The sequence below is a fragment of the Pundamilia nyererei genome, unplaced genomic scaffold, assembly GCF_000239375.1.
Source record: "Pundamilia nyererei isolate P.nyererei 1_Seehausen unplaced genomic scaffold, PunNye1.0 scaffold00021, whole genome shotgun sequence".
Taxonomy (NCBI): domain Eukaryota; kingdom Metazoa; phylum Chordata; class Actinopteri; order Cichliformes; family Cichlidae; genus Pundamilia; species Pundamilia nyererei.
Genome location: NW_005187422.1, coordinates 4,247,207 through 4,269,511, shown reverse-complemented (window position 1 = coordinate 4,269,511; position 22,305 = coordinate 4,247,207). Strand labels below are relative to the sequence as shown.

The 22,305-nt window shown below is 41.0% G+C and overlaps 1 protein-coding gene across 1 annotated transcript in view; it reads right to left on the bottom strand.

Moving 5' to 3' along the window:
- Window positions 1-1,208: 1,208 nt before the first annotated feature.
- Window positions 1,209-22,305, bottom strand: part of fbln2 (fibulin 2) — a 72,850-nt gene continuing 51,753 nt past the window's right edge. The window contains exons 8-17 of the mRNA XM_005726704.1: window positions 21,290-21,391; window positions 15,321-15,455; window positions 11,970-12,107; window positions 10,495-10,638; window positions 9,323-9,451; window positions 7,887-8,012; window positions 7,085-7,201; window positions 6,218-6,346; window positions 4,660-4,783; window positions 1,209-2,902 (exon numbers count right to left, since the gene is read on the bottom strand). Of these exons, the coding sequence (XP_005726761.1) occupies window positions 2,542-2,902; window positions 4,660-4,783; window positions 6,218-6,346; window positions 7,085-7,201; window positions 7,887-8,012; window positions 9,323-9,451; window positions 10,495-10,638; window positions 11,970-12,107; window positions 15,321-15,455; window positions 21,290-21,391 (1,505 nt within the window). The 3' untranslated portion in view covers window positions 1,209-2,541. The remainder of the gene's footprint in view (window positions 2,903-4,659; window positions 4,784-6,217; window positions 6,347-7,084; window positions 7,202-7,886; window positions 8,013-9,322; window positions 9,452-10,494; window positions 10,639-11,969; window positions 12,108-15,320; window positions 15,456-21,289; window positions 21,392-22,305) is intronic.

Genomic DNA, 22,305 nt, shown 5'->3' with positions numbered 1-22,305 from the left:
AAAAGAATAACAGACAAGCAGGCATTAACCACAGAGACTTACAGCTGAGAGAGCACAGCAGAGGACGTGCTGACCAACAGAATAGCAGGAGTAGGAATACAGTTACCAATAAAATGCACTAAATGTGTTATAATATTGACGAGACCGTAATATTTTATAAAGCTTTCAGCCTGTACTGTGTTGAGGCTACAGAGAAACGTCTGTGTGGGCTGCTGGGTGCTCCAGTCTTCATTACTGCAACAAAGACGGCATATATGTCAAAGGAAGCAGGTAAGAAGAGTTGGTTTGTTGTGTATTGATATACACTATTCGAAGTGACTCTTTATTTCTGTGAATCTTTGCTATGAAACGTGTTAACTTGAGCTCAGAAACATAATAGACACATCGAGAGTATTTCAAGTACCAAGAAAATCTAAACGCTCCTTTTGTTGTTTTAGAGTAAGTCAGACTAAACAGACCTCATAGAAAATAAAGTCACTTTCAGTTGGATTCAGAGGAAATGTTGGGCCTCTTCATTTTGTTTTCACAGCCTATGAATTCTTACTGCATAGTACCGACAAAATTCAACACAAGCAAACAAACACTCAGAGATCAGAGATCAGGTTTTTATGTTTGAGTAGAATTTGCAGTACCTTCTGCAAATACAACACATGTATATACTGTGTTTCGTTTTTATTGTTATTTATTGAATTATGTTAAAAAAAAGATCGGCATCATCCTTTAGAATAATTTATTCTAGGATTCGGTAAAAAGCTCTTCTGACATTTTATGTTGGGTGATTTCACACCCAGTAACTGCAGTCTTAAAATATCAGTGTTATTATTCAGTGAAACCTCCTATCAGCCAAACTGTGGTGTTTGATTTTTACAGTGACCCCACCCTCTAGTTTCCAGTTGAACTGTCATCTATTGGAATGTATTAATAGGCTGGAGTGCACACTTTCCGGGTGGGAATACCACAGGGTGGAACACAGACGACGATGTTCCTTGTGGAGCAGCGGAAGAGGTGATAAAAACATTTCAGATAAGAAGTGGCTAATGTGTGCGGCACAGCTGTTTTTCTTCATAATATCTAAATTACTTTATAAGTGTATTAATAGTGGGACCTTCTGACACCAGTAGATGGGGATGTGGGTTCACTGTTGACTGAGGAACCAGCGGCCCAGCGTGTGACGGTGTTACTGACGTGGACAAACGCACTCTGACACTGTGACCTTTTATTGACAACGGTTTGATCGTCAGTCAGTTTGCAGATACAAACGTACATGCTGTGTGAGGCCAGCCTGCAGTTAACGCAGCAGGCTGAGTCAGTCCTGCACACCACACAGGAAATTGTCTAGTGTGTAAAAGAGAATGTGGCTTTTACCCTGAGATAATTACACAGTCAAATAAAAAAGATGCATCTGGTTACAAACTAAAGAGTATAACATGAAACAATAAAATGTAACCCCCCCTATAATAATACTGTCAGTGCTAGAATGACATCATCACTACTTTTTGTGTGTTTTGAACTCATTTGATCAGATCACATATTCATAAATAATATACACCAAACGCTTGACCAAATCAAAAATTAGGTCCAAAACGGGCAAAATAATAATGAAAAAAACAAACAAACCCTGATGACATTAATTTACGTAGTTTTGCTTTTAGTATATTTTATGAGATGGGAGAAAAACGTTCTTCTTTCTTTTTTTAATTGGAGAAATGCTCCATTTCCCCTTTGTGTTGCCCAGCTCTGTGGATATGTCACTAACATTTATCATTTACATGTGAAATATGCCAAATCACAAAAAATACCAAGTGAAATAAGCATACAATACCAAAATAAATATCCTTTATTTGATTTTTTTTAATCTAAAACTATTGAAAGATTATTTTTTAAACTACACAAACAAAGATTGAAATTGAACGATTTATACTGCTTCCTAGACTTCTGAGACCATTTGTTCTCATATATTCATTTTGTCAGTTTTGGACCTTATCTATGGAAAAGTGGCCACTATGCATCGTGTGATGTCACCACAGCCACATCACCATCCTGGTGCTTGAGTGTGCCGTATTCTCCCGGATGACAGCTTTTCAGGCCGTTGTAGCATCTCCCTCTCTGTAATGTGAACATCTCTCAGCTCCTGTGCTGACATATCAGTGAAGTGAGAGGAAAAAACAACACAATCTTACAGTTGTATCTTAAAGCCAGCCAAAGGTGCGAAACATCACCAAAATAAACCAATAACCGAGACCAGCCAACGTCTATACACACAGTTGAACAGACACTAATAGTGCGAGTGTATAAAAGCTAAATTATGTTTGCTAGAGTGTAGCTGAAAAATACATACGTAGAAATACAAGGTTTTTCAGGAAACATTACTTTCAAGGAAACATAGCAGAGAGCCTGCCATGATAGGAATAATTCAATCTTTGGCAATATTCTACAAGATTCCTAGATCATGCTTTAACCTTTAGAGGCATTACAAAAATCTAAACGCCAAAAATGTTTAGCACCATATGAAATGTCTAGTCTCTGTCTGTCTCTTTGGTATTACATAGTGCTGGGTGTTATGAAGACGTGAATCTTGGCCAAGAATGAAGTGAACGTCCCTTGCCTCAGCAGCTTCATTTCCACGTCTATCAGGAAGTCTTTGGGCTCGCGGACCTTTCTCTGCAGGTAGACGGCACCTGTGAAGCTGTTCAGCTTGCGTGTGCTGAAGTATCCCTCTTCATTCCCCTTTCTGATGCTAATGACAATATGATCTCCAGAGTAGGCCGGGTTAGGGCCAATTCGGAAGATCTGAGCTGGAATGATGATGTTGGTCTCATACGTGAGCTGGTAGTAAGTGATCCACAAGGGAGAGTTCTTACAGTCTAAGGAACTGGCGGGACAGTTGATCCGCTCACAGCGTCTGAAAATGAGCCAGGGAAGATGGTGAGAAGACGTAAGCAAAACATTGTTTGGACACTGTGCTGCTCACTGAACACTCAACACACAAAATGTCTTGACATTACTTTTGTGAACTGGCATCAAATAAATAGAAGTGATCCTATAGAACCAATTCTAGATAACGCATCATCTGTGCAAGGGTGGAAAAGGGATATAAGACGGGTAGGGAAGAGATGCCGTTTCTACTGATGGTTTCTTGTTAATCATCACAGACCATGTCAGTAAGCTACAGCAGCCTCTGGGCTTTCAAGACTGTGGGGGCCCATAGAGGTGAAAATCAATGTAAGAAATAACCAGCAAATATGAAAATACTATAAAAGCACATCAAACACAGCAAAATTTGAATAAAACAATGGAAGTAGAAAAAAAACAAATGTCACAGAAGACAACTGCCATGTTTTTGGGGACGTGACAGACCACCTGGGAAAGTGACACAAGCCATATGAGGGATCCCACTGTGCTTTAACTACATGATTCATATATTACTGTAGATATATGTTTGCTATGAGCTGTTTACTGTCAGCTTGCCACATCTGCAGCTGTTCCATCACCTCAAAAACACGTCTGTTGTGTGGGGTGTTTTGTGAAAGCTTTTGCAGCACTTTTGTCTTCTTTCCTTGTCTATTTTTCAACATCCGTTGTGTTTATGCAGCATTTTTCTTCTTCTGCATTTGTTGCAGTGCCTTTCCCCTCTCTACACTCCCTGAACATTTTGAACCAAGCTGCAGCGTGATGCAAAATCATTTGCTTCTTAAAGCACATGTGATTTTTCCATTGCTACTGGAGTGCTATTGAAAAGAGGTAGCATGTAGCAGCACTGCTCTTTCACATCACTGCCCCCTGCTGCAAGGATTCAATAATAACATAGATGAAGACTGGATGCCAGTGGAAATCAGAAGCCTTTGTGGGTCTTTCCCACAGTGCAATCTGAAGCTCCGTGACTGTTTATCCATCATACATCAGAATTTACAGCCTGGAGTTATCGTTGTAGTGCACCGTAATATTTGCACAACTCACATCAAGACAAGAGTGCCTAGGAACCTAATACGGGAAGACCAAGACACATTTTAATCTCAGCTGTCTGTCCGTGACTGCCAAGTCTGCTCGTGAATGAAAGATGTCTCTCCATGGGGAGCCAAGAGATGTCACACTGAGGGTAATAAGGTGTCTCTAGGTAACACTGATAAGACATCTCTTGTGGGCTGACAGGGGAGTGAGTGTGTGTGTGTGTGTGTGTGTGTGTGTGTGTGTGTGTGTGTGTGTGTGTGTGTGTGTGTGTGTGTGTGTGTGTGTGGTGTTGCTGTTCAGTGGAGCGTAGAGCAGGGAGAGCTGCAGAGACGGCTCTGGGAAGCACCGAGCTGATCAAAGCCATCTGACTTCTTCACACAGCGGATGTGAATCATGTTCAGTTAAACAAGCTCACAGCTAACAAGGCCCTTCTGTGCAGAACACTGCGCTGTACGCACATCGACGTATAATGTTTCACAGCCTGAGAGGATCTGGACAGAAACCGTATACACAGATATAGGCCAATGCAGCTGGAGACTGCAAAAACAAATTTTATTGGACCTGTTTACAAAGACAACTCAAATATGGAAACTTATAATACCCTGATGTTCTAATGAGCCTTAACCTCGGCATACTTTGATGTAGTAAAAACCTGACTCTGAGCCAAAAGCGTAAAACTTTAGCAGGGGAGAAAATATAAATCTGACTCACGTGTTTGACACTTTCTTGTAGTGTTGAGGGCAATCAAAGGAGAGACACCTGAAGCCTCCCTGAAGGTTGTAGCAGGTCTGCCCAGTGGAGCAGTTGTGGGTGCCAGTTGTGCACTCATCAATATCTGGAAAAAGAGCCAACAATAAATCTAATAAATATCATCATTTTGATATGATAGGCTTTTGTGACCCAATCTGAATGATGCAGTGCCGTGCAGTGGTCAGTGGTTGTGGTTACCTCTGATGATCAACTCCAAGAATAGGAGACAGACACAGTCTAAATGCAACGTGTCTGGATACACTCATTATTCAGAATGACCTGCACTACTCTGTGTGGGTGTCCTACTGGAACAGCCGCATGGCTGGGTGTTGGTACCAGTGCAGGCTGGAGCACCCTGTCCAGTCCCATTACCACCAAAAATGATCACAGTTGCAAATCTGCATCAACAGCTCAACCTCAGTCAACTTCAGCCAGTTGCAGCACGGTGATGTTGAGCATACGGTGTTTAGACTACAATGACTAAAACCAATCATAGAATAGATTTGGTTGTTCTACACAATGAAAACAATGCAGTGAGAAATGCATCTGATCTAAGCAGACTAAACATGTTTATGACATAAAACATTGTTGTCATCTGTCATTGATGATGATTGGGATGCAAATACAGGCATCCCTGTATTTGCATCCCCTCGGCACTGTGTATGTAATCATAAAGTGGGAAAACTTTGAGTTAGGTTTGCTGTCAAAATTCCACAAGAGTAACAAAAAATCCATTAACTTGGCAAGAAAGGAAATTTCCATAAATGTCTAGCACCAAATTGAACCACTGTTACACTTGTCAAACAATATCAGTTAATAAGGGCTATACAATATGAGCAAAGGTTATACAGTAGTGCAGTTTGAATTTAAGGATTAATAAGTTAAGTGAAAATTGGGTAGAAAAGGGAGAAACTCATTAAACCCATAGGTATGCATAGGTAGAGCAGTAAATGTTCTCTCCCAGATTCAGATTTAGTGTGCTGCTGTTTGCGTAGGGCAGCACGGTGGCGCGGTGGTTAGCATTGAGAAGAGTTTGATTTCACCAACTAGCCGGGCTTTTCTGGAGCTTGCACGTTCTCCCCGTGCTTGCGTGGGTTCTCTTCAGGTACTCCAGCTTGCTCCCACAGTCCAAAGACATGCAGTTAGTGGGGTTAGGTTGATTGGAAACTCATAGGTGTGAATGTGAGTGTGAATGGTTGGCAATTTCTATGTGTTAGCCCTGCGACAGACAGGTGACCCGTCCAGGGTGTACCCCGCCTCTCGCACTGTGGGTAAGTAGAAGAGAATGGATGGATGGATGCTGCAATTTGCTCAATCTATTCTTTAACAGCCTGTCACACTAAGTGTACCCACTGCATTTTTAACAAGATTTCTTTGACTTTTTTCTATATCTATTAATGTAGTTACTACATGCATATAACAGCACTGACAGAAAGTTTTTCAATGCTCCAGTCAAACAGTACAAAAATGTAACCTGCATCAGGTCCAAGAAGACGATTACTGTATATATCAGCCTCACCTTTGCAGGTGCGTCCGTTGGCAGCCATGACATATCCATGAGGTGGACAGGCACACTGATAGCTGCCTGCAGTGTTAACACACTGGAAGGCACAGAGGTTCCCGATGCTCTGGGAGCACTCGTCAATATCTGTGTAAAACACACACATGCACATCTCGTCACTGTGATTAAACTGTGAGGAAAGAAAGGTTCAAAAGCAGTCGGGCTTTTCAGCTTTATCTCGAGCATTGTGTGTATCTTATGTGGAACATCAACTACAACTTGGCATCAGGAGAAGTTCTCTGCAGCTGGAACATCAGCCCCTTTTATGGCAAATTTATACCAACACATTTACCTCTGTTTTATAGAAAACCGTTCCTGGGTAGGTTATTTTGGTATTGATTGTCCTGTCTGATTTCATACATCACTCATCCGATTTCTCTACTGTGAAACTAACAGCAAGAGAACGACAGTCTAATTTTAAAGGTGTTCTATGTATTCATCATTTGAAGCATGTTTTTCTGTTGTTGGCTTTCCTGACACAACCCCAAAAAGGATGTGTGTCTTCAGCAGGAGTTGAACCAGCAACTGCGTAAACCACTATAATGCAGCTATAGTGTATTATATATGTAAGTGCAGTCTGTGCATGGTTTTGGATAATAGAAACACTTCAGTAAATGCAGCTGAGGTTCACAACTCTCTGAGTAAATCATAAGTGTTTGTTTGTTTTGTATTTGTTAAATTTCACACATGTATCTAATTAGATGTGTCTAAATGTGTTGACTGTAAATCACATAAACTGTAGGAATAGAGCAGTATGCTGGACTGAGGTCTCCATCGATCTCTCTGAAGTGTTTCTACCACACTGGCAACCTTGGAAGAAAATACCTTCACAGGTGTGCCCATCATCTTTCAGGTAGTAGCCTGGGCGACAATAGCATTGATATGAGCCATAGATGTTGGCACACTCCTGGCTACAAGGGTTTTGGTCACACTCATTTGTATCTGAGCACAGAAACAAAAAAATACAATCATAAAATTGGACATAAACGTGTAAATATTTATGCAAGCTGTATGTTAGGAGTTAGATAGAAAAAACAAATATTTGTATGTATATGTTGTAATGTTGCTGCCTCCCCAAACACCTTTGCTGCTCTAGTCATTTATCCAAGACACTTTGTTCAAGACAAGTAACTTGAAATATAATCTTAAAAGCGATAATCAAAACCCAATGATATCCTTCAGGCAAGCGTTTATCTCATAAACCTCGATGAACGCTAAGCTTCACCTTTGGAACAGAAACATTTACATCTGGATTAAGTTCCTTCAGTCACGTCTGTGACAAGCTGGACATAACGTGAATCATGACCGGCTTTGCTCTCTGAAGCACAGTCACATCTCCAGCATGCTGACGACTGACAGCACCTGAACCAGGAAACTATTATTATTACTCTTAACCCAGAGATGGAGACTAAATTAAATGCCAATGGAAAATAGCCTTTATTGATAACAGTGACTTACAAAGGAGACATAAACAGTTTCTCATCAATATACTTAATCTCCAAAGTCTGTGCAAAGACTACTTTTGCCTTTTGATGCTGATGTTGTGCCCGGAAAAATAAGACTGTCTGTCTAAACAAGGTGGCATTTAAATTTTCAATATGTCAGAGGAACAAACTGTCTAGCTTACCTTCGCAGTTCTTGCCGTCGAATGCGAGGGAGAAGCCAGCTGTGCATGAGCAGCGGTAGGAGCCTGGGGTGTTTTCACACTTCTGGGCGCAGAGCCTGCCAGAATAGCGCCAGCACTCATTTACATCTGTCAGTACAAAAACAGGAGCTATTAGGCAGCAGATAGCCTTGAGGCCCACCAAGGACTCAACACACATACTCGATGAGCTTCCCTTGAAGGCCATCCCTCTTTTAAGCCAGCTTTCTTTTGATTGGCTGCTTCTCAGAAGCTTAAGGTTTGTCCAAACACCTATTGCGTGGGACTTTTGATGAATAGGAATACACACAATTGTAATACACGACAACAAAAACTAAAAAAATAACATATTAGGTCAACACTGAAGTAACTACAGCATACGCTCCAATTTCCTGAAAAATAAAACCCAGTTAAATATGACTTTCTTCAAATAAACACTCAATGTTAAATATTATTGGCTAATTCTTCACAATTTGTTCAGTTAAATTCAGATCAATTCAATTTCAGTTATGGAGTTCAAAATCCCGTTCATTTTACCGTGTCATTATTTATTTAACAAGAAATGGAGCAAAATGCAGAAACAGTGAGTAAAAAACTAAGTACATGCCGTGATTCAGTACCTTGTAGAACCATCTTTAACAACAATAACTTCAAGTAATCTTTTTCTACATCCCTTTATTAGTCTCTCGTATTCTTTTTTATAACGTTGCTTCAGTTCATTGAGATTTGCTTACACACAGCTCTCGTAAAATTAGTGTGTAAAATGTCAGCTGAGTTCTGCTTTCGTACTCTTTAGAACATTTAAGCCTGCTTGCTGACATCTGCCTGGAGACTGGACGGTTGCATGTCTAATCTGCTGACTATTAATAATTATGAGAATTATGAGAATATCAGGAATAAATATGCTTTATGTTTCGTCCAAGAATTGAAATCCACAAATAATAAGCATTTTTTACAAATGATAGGCTGAAAGTGTAGAAAGTGTTGTCCAACCCATCCATCCGCTTATCCTTTTCAGGGGCGCGGGGGGCGCTGGAGCCTATCCCAGCTGTCATAGGGCGAGAGGCGGGGTACACACACACAGAGACAGACAACCATTCACACTCACACCTAGTGACAATTTGTATTATCCAATTAACCTATCCCCACAAGCTGCATGTCTTTGGACGGTGGGAGGAAGCCGGAGTACCCGGAGACCCCGGCCTGATGGTGGAATTGAACTCAGGACCTTCTTGCTGTGCAGCAACAGTGCTAACCACCGTGCCACCGTGCTGCCCAACCCAATTTGGTCAAATCTGACATCATAACAGAAAAGCTCTGATTCAGTGAGCCGACGTTTGCACCCATAGCTTCTCTGGTTTCATAAAGTGAACCTTCAGTCTGAACATCTTCACTTGCAGACGTCACACAGTGATACGTACCAGTGCAGACTTTGCGTAAGGCGTTATACTGGTAGCCTGTCTGGCAGTCGCAGCGGTAGCTGCCGGGGAGGTTGTGACAGATCTGGCCCACTCCACAGCGGTGCGTCCCCATCTGACACTCGTCAGTGTCTACGCAGGCAGAAAGAAAGATGAAGCACTTCAACAGTGACCCACTGAGCACCCGAGAGGGTATAACTTAAACACAGCTAAGGCTTGTTACAGTCCAAAAAGACCAGGCATCAATGTTCTCACTCTCTGGGTATTATTATTTTGTTATTTATGTTTTTAAAATGATTTTTATTTTTAAATTATTTTGGAAAATAATTGTTGGTGTGTATAGGAATAAATATTTTCTTGGGAGAACAATTTATTAAAAACAACAATTACAGACCACTTAGGGTTAGTTTAGGGAACCAGTGAGTATTTCAGACAATGGGCACAATAAAGCTTAATTAGTCAATTTCCTTATTTGTGTGTAATACTTTTAAAAATATGGGGGAGTGGTGTGAAGATAGAAAAATGAATGAGTAGGAAGCAAGATTTTAAATGGCAGGGACAACGGCAGGCCAGTGGGATGGGAGCTAAAACTGGATCTATTCAATACAGAATCACTACTATGGTAGAGTAAATGGCACATGTTTGCAGACAAGTCGGCGTCTTCAACATACAGCACAGGCAACGACTGCAATCTGCTTGCGACCAACGTAAAGTCACAAGGAGGTTTCTGATACAGCACCCTCTTTGTGACTCTTGGCGGCGACATTTCCTCTTGCTCATCGACATCTTGATCAAACAAATCACTCAGTACTTGCATTGTCATTTATAAGAATACAATTAAATGAAGCATAATTTGACACCATTTAAGAACTGCATGTAGGCTGAACAAGATTTAGTTGTTCTCTTTTTAAGTCTGTCTTTTTGAGCAGTCTTGAGTACCAAAGCAGCAACTGAGTGAGAGCATCGATGCATGGTCTTTTAGAAAAACTCTTGTGCCACAACTGTACGATGACCTTTAACTATTATAAATAATATTCACTCTTGCATTTTTCCTGGTTGTATCTAATCGATTGAACCTGTGTCTTGGTCAACAACAGAGCCATCAGTGCTTTCATTCACACCTTTCCACAACACCATCCTCCTGTGTGAGTGGTGCATGTTGTGCTAAACCTCACCAACACACTTGGCTCCATCAGGGCTGGCGTGGTAACCATGGCTACACATCACAATCTTCTTCTGGCACGTGTAGGAGCCAACGGTATTGATACAGTTAAAGCCTGAACTGCAGGGCTCAGTCAGGCTGCTGCACTCGTTTATATCTGCAGAGTCAAAAAGATCAAGAATGAAGCTGTGACTGCGCGGAGGATCAATCCTGATAGGCTTAAGATTACTTCAATTCAATTTTATTTATACAGCATCAAATCACACCAACAGTCTTCTCAAGGTGCTTTATATTGTAAGGTAGACCCTACAATAATACATACAGAGAAAATCCTCCCACCCTCAGACAGATCTGTGATGTATGTGCAGTCATCTGCAGGGAGACATTACCACTGATGATTACTTGCTCTGCTTTGGCTGTAGATCAGCCGAGGTACACGGGGCAGTTTTATGACATCAGGAGCACCCAGAGGTGAATATTATGTTTCGCTCATTTTGCAGTGATGCTGCCCTGCACGGTACTGAGAAAAGTGCAAGTAATCCAAAGAAAATTGGATTACATTCTGTTTAATCTTTGTGTTAGCACAGTGATTTGTGTTGAAGTGAGCTCAGGAACAAGAGAAAATCTGAAGTCTTGTCAAATACTTTTTCACAGGTACAGCGTGACATCTTGCTATGATAAAGAATCCTTTTAAAAAATTCCTGAATCCAGTGGTGGGCTCAGCTTAATGCTCTGAGGGCTAAGTCATCATCAGCGCTTTCACCAACCCTAATGCTAACTCCAGAATATGTCACTTCTGTTACATTACTCTCACAAGAATCAAGAATTAAGAAGTAAATGCAAATCCATAAGTTTTTGGGTAGCCTTCCACCAAACAGATACAGAAGTGAGCTAATTGCATAAAGTGCTCGGCAGAGGTAAGAGCTTTTACCACTCATGGACCACTGTGTCTTATCATGTGTGTAAACTGTGTCAGAAAGATGACTTTACTATACATAGACTGATCAAACGTATTGTTGTGCATAATCACTGCCCCAAAAGACCCATGTTAGCAATCTCTTGATATCAGTCACCAGCAACGCCATCGGAGGTTAGGTGTATGTTCTTACTTTGGTTAACCTTTTAACCCCCCTTTCACCTATTTGGAACACTCAGAAAGCTTTACATAACACAATAACTGTAATGCAAAAATGAAGAAAAGACACTTGATTTAAAATCTTGTAGTTTGAAACTCTTGAGAAATATCAAGATAGTTAAAGCCTGGTTAAAAGACAGTTAAATATCAAGAGTCCGAGTAGTACTGCAGCATGGAAAAACACACAGACACAGGCACAATGCAGAGTAAGTTTGATGGATGGCTCTGCTAAAGAGGCTCATTTTGCCTAAGAATTGTCCTTACAAAGAATAGGACCAACTCTATCAGCTGTTTACTGGTCCTGAGTTAGGATGTAATGCTACCCAGCCTGGAGAGTATGGACAGTCTCTTACCAATACAGTTGCCATGAGAGTCCTGTGTGAAGCCACTGATGCACTTCTGTTTGGGATTACACAGGAAAGAGCCCACTGTATTCTCACACACAAGGCCCATGCCACAGTTATGAGTTCTCATCGTGCACTCATCAATGTCTGTAAAGAAAGAATAGATTTGCATTAGTTTATCTGCACAAAGCAATCTCTCAATGCATTATTCTGTTACAAGAGGCTCTGTAAATTTAGCTCGAGCTCTCCGGCTGTTAGTAGTACAGCAGGGGGCACTGTGACTCAAGCACAGAACATTTACACACTTTGACTCTGTCAGTGTTTAACTGGAGGGAAGAATTCAATGAAAACATCGCTTGATTCAACTGTGCAATTAACAGAAGTTGAACAGAACTTAAATGACAGTTATTGAATCTCATGAGCAATATGAGAGTTTTTTCTTTTTTTTCATGCCGCAAGTAGTTCATTTTATCCTGGGTCCTCTGAGCAGGTCTTAATTTGACTTTTCTCTGTTGTTAATATCAGAGGGATACTCTTCCAACATTCTGTCACTGCTTTCATATAACTAATTACTTTTTTTGCCTGCTGGATGGTTGACTAGATACTACCTTCATGTTATGCTTATACTGATTAGTCCTCTGTGATACGAGTCACATGAGCTTCAAAGTGCAGCACCACCAATCCTGCTCTTTGGTTGATTATCTTGTAACATATTGAACCTTGGTATCTGCTTAAACCCACACTTTACTGTTTGGGCCAAGGAAACATGAACTTCCTGTCTTTATGACGATTTGCTGAGTGAGCCTAAATTAGGTGACTTTGGGTAATTGTTTTTGTATTAAAAGTAGTCAAAGATGTTGTCATGTTGTTTGAACAAATCCTTGATATGAAATATTTACCTATTAACATACCAGAACAACCCTTTAAGTTGTTCTGGTATGGTATTGACACGTAGGTAAGGTCAAAAGTTTTAAAGGTATGCAAGCACTTGAGTCACAGAGGGGCAGTTCGGTTGGGATTAAATCCACCCAGGACTGTATTTATTCTGGCTTATGTTAGCGCTCGCTATTATGCTGACATAGACCATTTGCAAGACATGGATCATATGATACCCAAACAGTCTAATAAATAAGCTGGCCATTTTCAAATTATTGCATTAGCTAATGAAATAACCATCACCAAAACCCCAGAGCATTGTTAATCTAGAGCTAGCAAGCTAACGCTATACGAGCTAATGAAGGACAATAAAAACAGCAGCCAAATTAGGGGTTTGGTATTATTCGGTTTAGACAGGCTGTTGTCCAACATACACAACACAGAATACATAAAATACAACATAATGCTACCGTCAGTCTTGTGTATATCTTGTAATTATTTTGGTTGATGCAGGCTTGCACACTGTCTGTGAGTATATGCTGCATACCAATGTGACTAATACTCAGTGAATGTATTTAGTCTCCTTTAAGATGCAGTTTACAAAGTATGGCAGGAATGTTGCAGTGAAAATGATTTTTGCATATTTCCTCATCACTAGTGTTAATCTGATCTAAATAAGTGAGGAAACAAGGATCTAGGACAGTACAACAGCAGCAGCACCTATTGCATTAATAATGATGCACTACAGTACACTGCAGTCTTGTATTCATGGATTTATGACCCCTAAAGGATTTCCAATAATATGTGCTTTCAGTAATGCCGCTAAAAAGATCAGTAGAGAGGAGGAGGTGACAAACAATAGGACCAGAATGGCTTGTGTGTGAATCAATGATATACTGCCTCAGTTTGAGCCAGCATGCTGGGCTTGCTTCTTGTTTCTGGACCCTCTTAAAATTTCTGAAAAAGTGGCAACAGTGAGTCCCACACTCCAACACAAACACGAACCCCAGCCAAAGGTAAGTGCCAAGATGTGGAATTACACCAGAGGAAATCTCACAATAAGAAGACAGCAGCTATACCTTGACACACATCAATATGTGTTCGATGAAATGTTTAAATGGAGTATTGTTAATATTCAAAATGTCAAAAGATTTCAAATTATTTTCTTCACATCTGTAATTAGATTCCTGTAACTTTCTCTTTGTGTACTTTTTATTTTTAGTGTCTCATAATTTAATGTTTAAATGAAGCTGACTCCCAGTTTTTGTCAGCCTCTGTACACAAGCCTTTATTAAATATATGACATTGATGCTGAAATTTCTACAGCTTCACAATAACTACATTAAACTATAAGAAATATGGCTCACCAATGCTAGTTTAAACAAAGTATTTTCTTTAGTAAAACTCCCTTGCTTTTTGTTGTTCGTGCTGTAAATGGCTACAGCACTTGCTGTATTCTTGTATTCTTGATGTGTAGCTGCTAAGTGAAAAGAAATGAGAGATGCTGAGTGCATCAAGCCCTCAGCAGCCTGGGCCTATTGCAGCAGACCTAAGGGCTGGTTCCGGATCATCGGAGCCAGCTCTAACTGTAGACTTTATGCCAAAGGAAAGTTTTACTGTAAACTTAATCTTGTCTGACTCCCAAATGCAAGCTAGGAACTAATTCTACAGAAGAGGGGTCCGAAAGCTGCAGGCCCTGCCCATTCTACTTTTAAAATACCCCAGGAACCACAAGTAAACCAGCTGTCTGAGAGCAACGTGCTGCATTGGTGTGATATGATACTATGAGGTCTTTAAGATGGCACCTGATTGCGTGGCTGAGTACAACAATCTCAGTTTTATCTGAATTTAGAAGCAGGAAATTAGAGGTCATCTGAATGGCACTGAAAATGTATGCCTTCCAATAATACTGCCTAAGGGAAGCATGTATAATGTAAATATTGCTCTCAACATTGAACCCTGTGGAATTCCGTGATTAACCTTAGCGTGAGAGGAAGACTTCCCATTTACATGAACAAATTGGAGTCTATTAAACAGACTGCAGTGCCATACCTTTAATACCTTTAATACAGAGAGGTCGTATCTCTGTAGTAAAATATAGTTATCACATACATAGTGATCAGAGACCATAAGAAGAGCATTTGTAGCCTTCACTGGTGCTGTTTCTGCACTATGATGAATTCTGAACTGTGAAACTCTTCAAACAAACCAATTCCTCTGCAGATGATCTTGAATTACTTATTCATAAAAAGAAGATTGAGATTGGTCTATAATTAGTTAATTGATGATTGATGATTAGTTGATTTTGCTTTTATATCACTGTCCTTGCTTTTGTTTTTACAAAACCAAATCATCCTGAAAATAAAAAAAAATCCTGCATATTATATTGAAGAAGACATAATTTCCACCAGCTATTTCAGAGGCTCTGGAAATGACTGCTGGGTAAATTGGTTTAATGAAACACATCAGGATCAATGAACTCACCCTCGCAAAGACTGTTCCGCAGCTGGTAACCAGCAGGACAAGTGACCTGCAGCTCGCACACAAATGAACCCACTGTGTTCACACAGCGCTGGCTGGGCTTGCAACTGTGGGCACCAGTCACGCACTCATCCACATCTGCAGAAAAAGACAACGGTGACTGTGTGTGAGACAGAGGGAGGGAAGATAACAGGGGGTGCAAGAATATGATGTGGAGGTGAGCTTGCTGATGGACGGGTCCCGTGCATAATTTTGTCCCCGTGCTCAGGCTCTCCGAGCGTCACAGAGATCGAGCTCAGTGAGTTGGCAACAGATGGACAGCAGCAAAACTTCAAATGAAAAGTCTCTCTTGTGCGTAAGAATTTGTGGCAGAACAGGAAATTACAAATTTTTGCTTTTGCTTACATGAAAACCATCTAGCTGGGAAGCCTCAGGCATGAAAGTCATTCAGTGCTCCAGCTAAAAACCAAGAGTTGCAGTGAAATGTACAGCTGAGCTCATTAATACTTCAAAAACAACAAACAGAGGCTCTTCTACCAGAATAATTGGAAGAGAAAAGGATGTAGACGGAGAGAAACAGGCCTTAGCTTGAAGAATACCACATCATCTGTCAAACATGGTGAAGGCAATGTTATGGCATGGGTCTGGTGTTTCTTGATTATGATGATGATAGAAGTAGTAAGCTGAATTTTTCGGTGTACAGGTGTGCACTCTGCTCAGATTCAGCCAAATGTTGCTAAATTAATTGCAAATTCCTTCACAGTCCAAATGGATAATGAGCCAAAGCGTTCTGCAAAAGCAAGATTGTTTTCAGGGCAAATAATCTGGATATTAATCAGTGGCCAAGTCATTCATCTTTTCTCAACCCAACAGAGCATGCTTTTCAGGTACTTAAGAAAAAATTTAATGCAAAGAGACCCACAACCAAGCAGAAAATGAAGGCAGCTGCAGTAAACGCCTAGCTCAGCATCTCAGGGGAGGAAATGGAGCATTTGGTGATATCCATGTGTGCTAGGCAGACACTAACTGCAAAAAATAGCAATCTTTATAAACTTTATAAACCTAAATGAACCAATAATCTATTCACTCAGCTGTATTCCTGCTGTTACTTTTGTAGGGAGGTGGCCATCACGGTGCAGTGTAGGTAGGTATGTCATAAATCTAACACATTATTATCCTATAATTTAATTTTATCCTCCCACCACCCCAGACAACATCATTATAAGAACTTTATTAATCTATCGGTCTCTTAACCCCCTAAATTCCCAGTTATCACTGGATGGCACTCATTCTAATGCTGTGCAATCTACATATGTAATGTTTCTTCTTTTTAAATTGTTCTCCCAAGTTTGGGCAAAAAACAAAGAAAATTGTTTGTGTAACTAACACGCAAGACGAAAATTTCAATTCCCCCCCAAAAAGGCTGTTTGTCCTTTCTCCAGCCTTTAGGGCTACAGCTGAGGTTATCACCACTCATGACCTCACAGGGTTAACATCCACCAGCTCATCAGCTACCTTTAAAGGTTTAAGGTTAAGGTCAGGGTTCAGTTAACATCCACCTCTTTTTAGAGGTAATAATTTAAATGTCTTCAAACTGGAACACCTGGAATAAACAAGCTTTACGTGAAAGATAACCTTTAAAAATGTGTCCATTTACTGCAGCATGTGGCCAATAGATGACCAAGTTGAGTTTTGTTTGTTCCTTTGTAATATTTGACTTTGAAGAAGTCAAACTGAAAATAACAGGTCTTGGCAAAAGCTACATGATATTTTGCTTGTTAAGCGTGTTTGTGTGAAATGAAAAAACAGTTGGGAGCCTTTAAATCTTTATCAGTCAAACTGTGCAGCAGCCAGTAAACCGGCGCTGTTGATTTATGACAGCGGTGGCCTTGTGCTGAGACAGTGGATCGCCGCTCTGTCGTGGCTCGTCTTTATCAAACGGCTGCATTCCCTTATCACGCATCACATGCGAGGCCGATTAGTTGGATGCACTGATAGGGTAACGCTGGGATTATTGTGTGTGTGTATGTGTGTTTGTTTGTGTGTGGCAGCCATCCACATTTGAAGATCACCCCAAAATATGGTGCATTCCACAGGGAACCAGACAAAAAAGGTGTTGTACAAAATATGCTGGAGAAAACAAAAATCTGGAACAAGAGGGAACATATTCTCCTGTGCTCCCCGTGTGTGTGTTTGAGTGCCAGCAATCCCTTTTTGAAAAGTCTTTGTCGACTTTCAAAGTTTTTGCCGTGGGGAATTTGAATAAACTGTGTGCCTTACAACACCTTCCCACAGGCAGGAGTAAAAACACAGATCTGAAGTTTTCAGCGTGTACCTGGCTTTGTCACATCCTGCAGCTTTTTTTCTGTTAACCTCATAAAACTGCACCTCATCACCTCTCACAGCTCAGAGCGTACTTTATGGTATTATATGAGCCCCCTGTGGAGCTGCAGCAAATGCATTTGTCTAAATAAAATTAACAGTTTTCCCTTCTTGAGCAGCGCAGTGGTGACAAATTCTTGTTTGCGAGCTATCTTTGCAAACGTCTCCATTTCTTCCTCAACTGAGAGACATCTGTTATGAACATTGTAGGGAGGGATATTTCCAGGGGCAAAATCCTCCTGAGCTCATAGACCACCCCTTCCTCTGGGCGCTGCTGGCCTTCAAGCACAGGGTTAGACAGGACTGTTTCCAAAGTTTGCGTGTTGCCAGTGGTGCAGAAAGTCTCCTTCCACCACAGCGCTCTGGTGGCCAACGTTATTTCCAGTTTGTCATTCAAATCCGAAAAAGCAAAGGAAATCGGGCCTAATGCTTCAATGTCCCTACACCTCTGCTGACTTGCCCCGTGGAGACAGCCTCATTACACAGTGAAGCGATCCAGTACAAGGTGGAAACAACTTATTTTTGAGAAATACAAATGCTTAGTTGAATGGACAAGGGAGACAGCAGTTTGAAAGGAATTCCATCAAGAGCGAGCACAGGGAGATGCCCGAAAGGCACCACAGATGAAAACACACACACAGTTTTTCCTACACACTTGACCCAGCAGACAATGAAGTATTTATTTATTTTTTATTTTTTTAAGGTCAAGCTGCAGTGAATGAAGTCAGCCTTGGCTTATTTGCCGAACTACTTTTAAACGTGGAGGTTAAAGTTGCACGCCGCGAGCCTGATTCCACTGTCGGCTGTGACAGCGGATAAATGAAGGCAGCTAAACCACACAGAGTGGAACAGATGCATTCAGGTGTGTACCTGTTATTGGGGTATTTTTTTCAGGCTTTTACAATTTGCACAGATGCAACTTTAGTTTCCAGGTTTTTGTGTACAGACACTGAAAATGATAAATTGATGAGCCAAAAGATCACTGACAGAAAATAAAGCCAATAATTTTGATTCAGTGTTGTCGATGTTAGTGGGTCAGAGCAGTGAAACTCGTCTTTACTGAAATATGTTAATATATGAAAAAGGACTGAAACAGTACGCCTCAGTTTTTCTAATGCTGCTCTAGTAAATGAAAGACATATGTCAGCAGGACTCTTGGGGCTCTGGTAGCTCATTGCTTAAATTGTTCTATAATTATAAAATAGAAAGTTTCACCTCGACCCATCCAGTCACCAGAGGTTTCTTGCTGTTAAAAGGGAATTTTCCCATCCCACTGTTTTCAAGTGCATTCTCATAGGGGGTCATGTGTTTGTTGAGGTATTGTATGGTCTTTACCTTTCAGTATAAAGCCCCTTCAGGTAACAGGGGTTGTAAACCAGTGCTATGTAAATAAAACTGAAGTAAATTTCATTTACATTCCTTTCCAGGCATAAACTGAATGACTTGATTGTCTGAGAAAAACACTAAAATATTGCCTAAACCTTGAGAAACACCAGGAACGTCTGTATGGGATGATGATATTAGAGTCAGATTAGAGATTACTTTAGCCTAGATTGGACTGTGATTCAGAAGACATCGTGGTCAATCAGTGTCATCTTCCACAAAGACAATCCTGACCATGTAAGTGTCCAGATTATGGCAGCAATGCAACCACAGAGATGATAACATAGTGGAGGATGTCATCCATAGTTATCATTCAAGTAATAACTCTGTAAGCTTTCGATCTCCACAAAACACTCGAAGGAATGCAAAACAAATCCAGTCCTGCCCGCAATGGTTTGTTTAGTCCCAGTTCAGAAAAGGGTGAAGGTGTCAGCCACATGCACTGGAGCCAACTGTGTGTGCATTTGGGTGTACGCCCCTGGGATGTTCATTTGTCTGAACCACATGTATCATTCAAGTTGTGCATAAAACCTTCTCTTAAAAACAGTCTTTTCTTAAAAAAAACATCTCCATGGGAAGAACTGTGTGCTAAAATATTACCAGTTATTCACATTCATATGCAGCTGAAAGCGAGATCACGAAAAGCAGCTGTATTTACCCTGTAAACCTGCAAATTAAAATATAACAGTCTCAATAAGGGACGACTCGCAGGTTTTCTGATGGAAGTGCTTCCATTTGCTAAACAAATTACAGAAAAGTGCAAATGATCCCAGGTGTTAATACTTTCACAGTCTGATGCACCCTCATTTCATAAACACTCAGGATCATGTGCAAATCATTTAAAGTCTATATTCCATTAAAATGATAGAGCATATGAAACCCTCTGTGTTGCATCACCTCTTCTTTAAAAACAGTGCTTTTGCTTCATAACAGATTTCAGCTGTTCCTCCTTTTTTAATGTCAGCAGTCTTCTAATAGTTGCAAACGGTGGTTTGACATTGTCTTGCACAAATAAGCAAGTCCTTTCCTATGGCCCTGAAAAAGATGGAGGTATATGTTGCTTCAAAACTTGAACAGATGTGCAACTAACTCATGACATGTGCACTAATGTGCAATCCCCGTACCATATGTATATTTGAACTGTGGGCTGAAACCAATCAGGTGGTCCCTCCAGTTTTAGCCCACAAAGCCTGGAGACCATAACCTCCAAAAATAAGTTCAGCCCCTTTATGAAATGTTTTGCTTGCATTAAATTCAAAACTAGCATATACTTTATTTTGCACTTCATTCCAGCACAATATATTTTTGTTCATTTTACACACCTACCCACCCACCAAGCATCAACAGCAAGTACTCCAGAGTTTACTTCACAGTCTACTTATATATCTTTCAAATCCTCGGCACCCCCTCGCAATCATGACCTGTCATGGTATTTGCTTTGTTTCATTCCACTCTGCACTAAATGTTGCCCACCCACAAGTCCACATGTGGGAGCACTTTAGGGAAAGAAAGTGCTCACTTTGCTCACTGAAGGAAATGATAGGAGGGAAAACACTTCCTTTAATGTAGTACTTGTTCATCTTGAGTGTTATCCTGTCTGGTAACAGACTCAGCACTTCCAGCACACACTTTGTTAATTTTAGTGATTTCGCACCTAAAGCCTCCTGCCAGTGTCCCGAGCTACCACACAAACATGCTGAAAGAAAGGTACTGAGTACATACACAGATGCTGTGTGTAGTGTGTGATATTGCAACAACTGCTCCCACAGAGTAATTGGCTATGGTTGAATCATGCTTGAGGCGACAGTTTCCACCACCTAACATTGGGAGCCCAATCAGCTGATGCATTGTTTAGCATCACGAGACCTTCATGAGTGACTGAATCCAATTAAAAAGTGCCCCGACCTATGGACAGACACTTCATTTCACTGCAGCTCTGTCATCCGGCCTGCATGTATTTGTTCCTTTATGCATTCACTGGGTTTGTTGTTGCTGTTAGGTTGCTTGTTACCTTGTGGTAACCAGGCTTGAGGGAGACAGCTTAACCTGTTAGCAGTCGGACGTACCGCCCACGGTACATTGGATGGTTTAGGGGACTAATTGTAAATTTGTAGGACTGCTAAGGGGTTAAGGGATACATATGAGCTTTGTGAACCACTCCAATTACTGCCAATGGTAATGTGACAAGAAAGCACGGCGGCCCTTACCTTCACACATCCATCCATCTGTCATCAGTGAGAACCCCGGGAAGCAGGAGCAGCGAGCCCGGCCTGCCACGGCCGTACACTGTTGACTGCAGCCACCGTTGTCTGCAAGAGACAAGCAGCATGATTACAGTCATCTCTGCATTCCACACAGCTACACCTCCAGGGCAGTCATTTGCAGTCATGTTTCTCATCTTTGTACTGTTTTTCTTGCTCTCCCGAGGCTACGATGGACCCCACCTTCCCTCCCGCACACTGATCATTTGCTCCCTGCTGGAAGGAGCCTCTCATGAGCCATCGCAGTCACACACCAGAATCAATTCTCCCTATTTAACAGCTCAATAGCTCTGTCACAAAGAGGCATGGGCCAGGAACTGTTTCCCCACAATCTCTAACCAACACTTTCCCCTCTAAAGCTCTGTAGCGGCGAAGGCCGCTCTATACATCGATCAGGATCTTCTTATAGCTAACAGAGACACTTTGAAGGAGTGGAGGCTTTCACTCGAAGTTGGACTTTTGAGCTTAAGGGTTTGCAGTGCTCATCTCCCACTGACATGATTAGGATTCTGCTAATGAAGCTGCTGAAAGCTTAGATTAACTAATACTAATCAGTTTATTAGTGAAAACATGTTGTGAGGCAGCTCTTCCTGTTTTGACCTGTCGTAACTCTGGAATGTTTTACCTGTGAGCAGTCAGGAGGCGCTCACACACATCGTGTTAGTAAGAGCAGAAATGTATGACTTCTATAGACAGAGTTAGAAAGTGAATGCAATAGTGATGGCTTGTTCATTTCCCCACCATACATAAAGCCATAACTCATTCTCACCACATATTACACATGTTTGGACACATTTTGGCGAGGTCTCTCTTGGAAAATAAATTTTAAACTCAGTGAAAATTTTTACTTTTAAATAAAGGATATTAAAAAAAAGCTTTAACGTCTTAACATCCACCATGTCGCTGGCTACCCGTTCAGAGCTAGTGTTGGATTTTGTTTTAAGCCTGCAGGATGTGTTTTT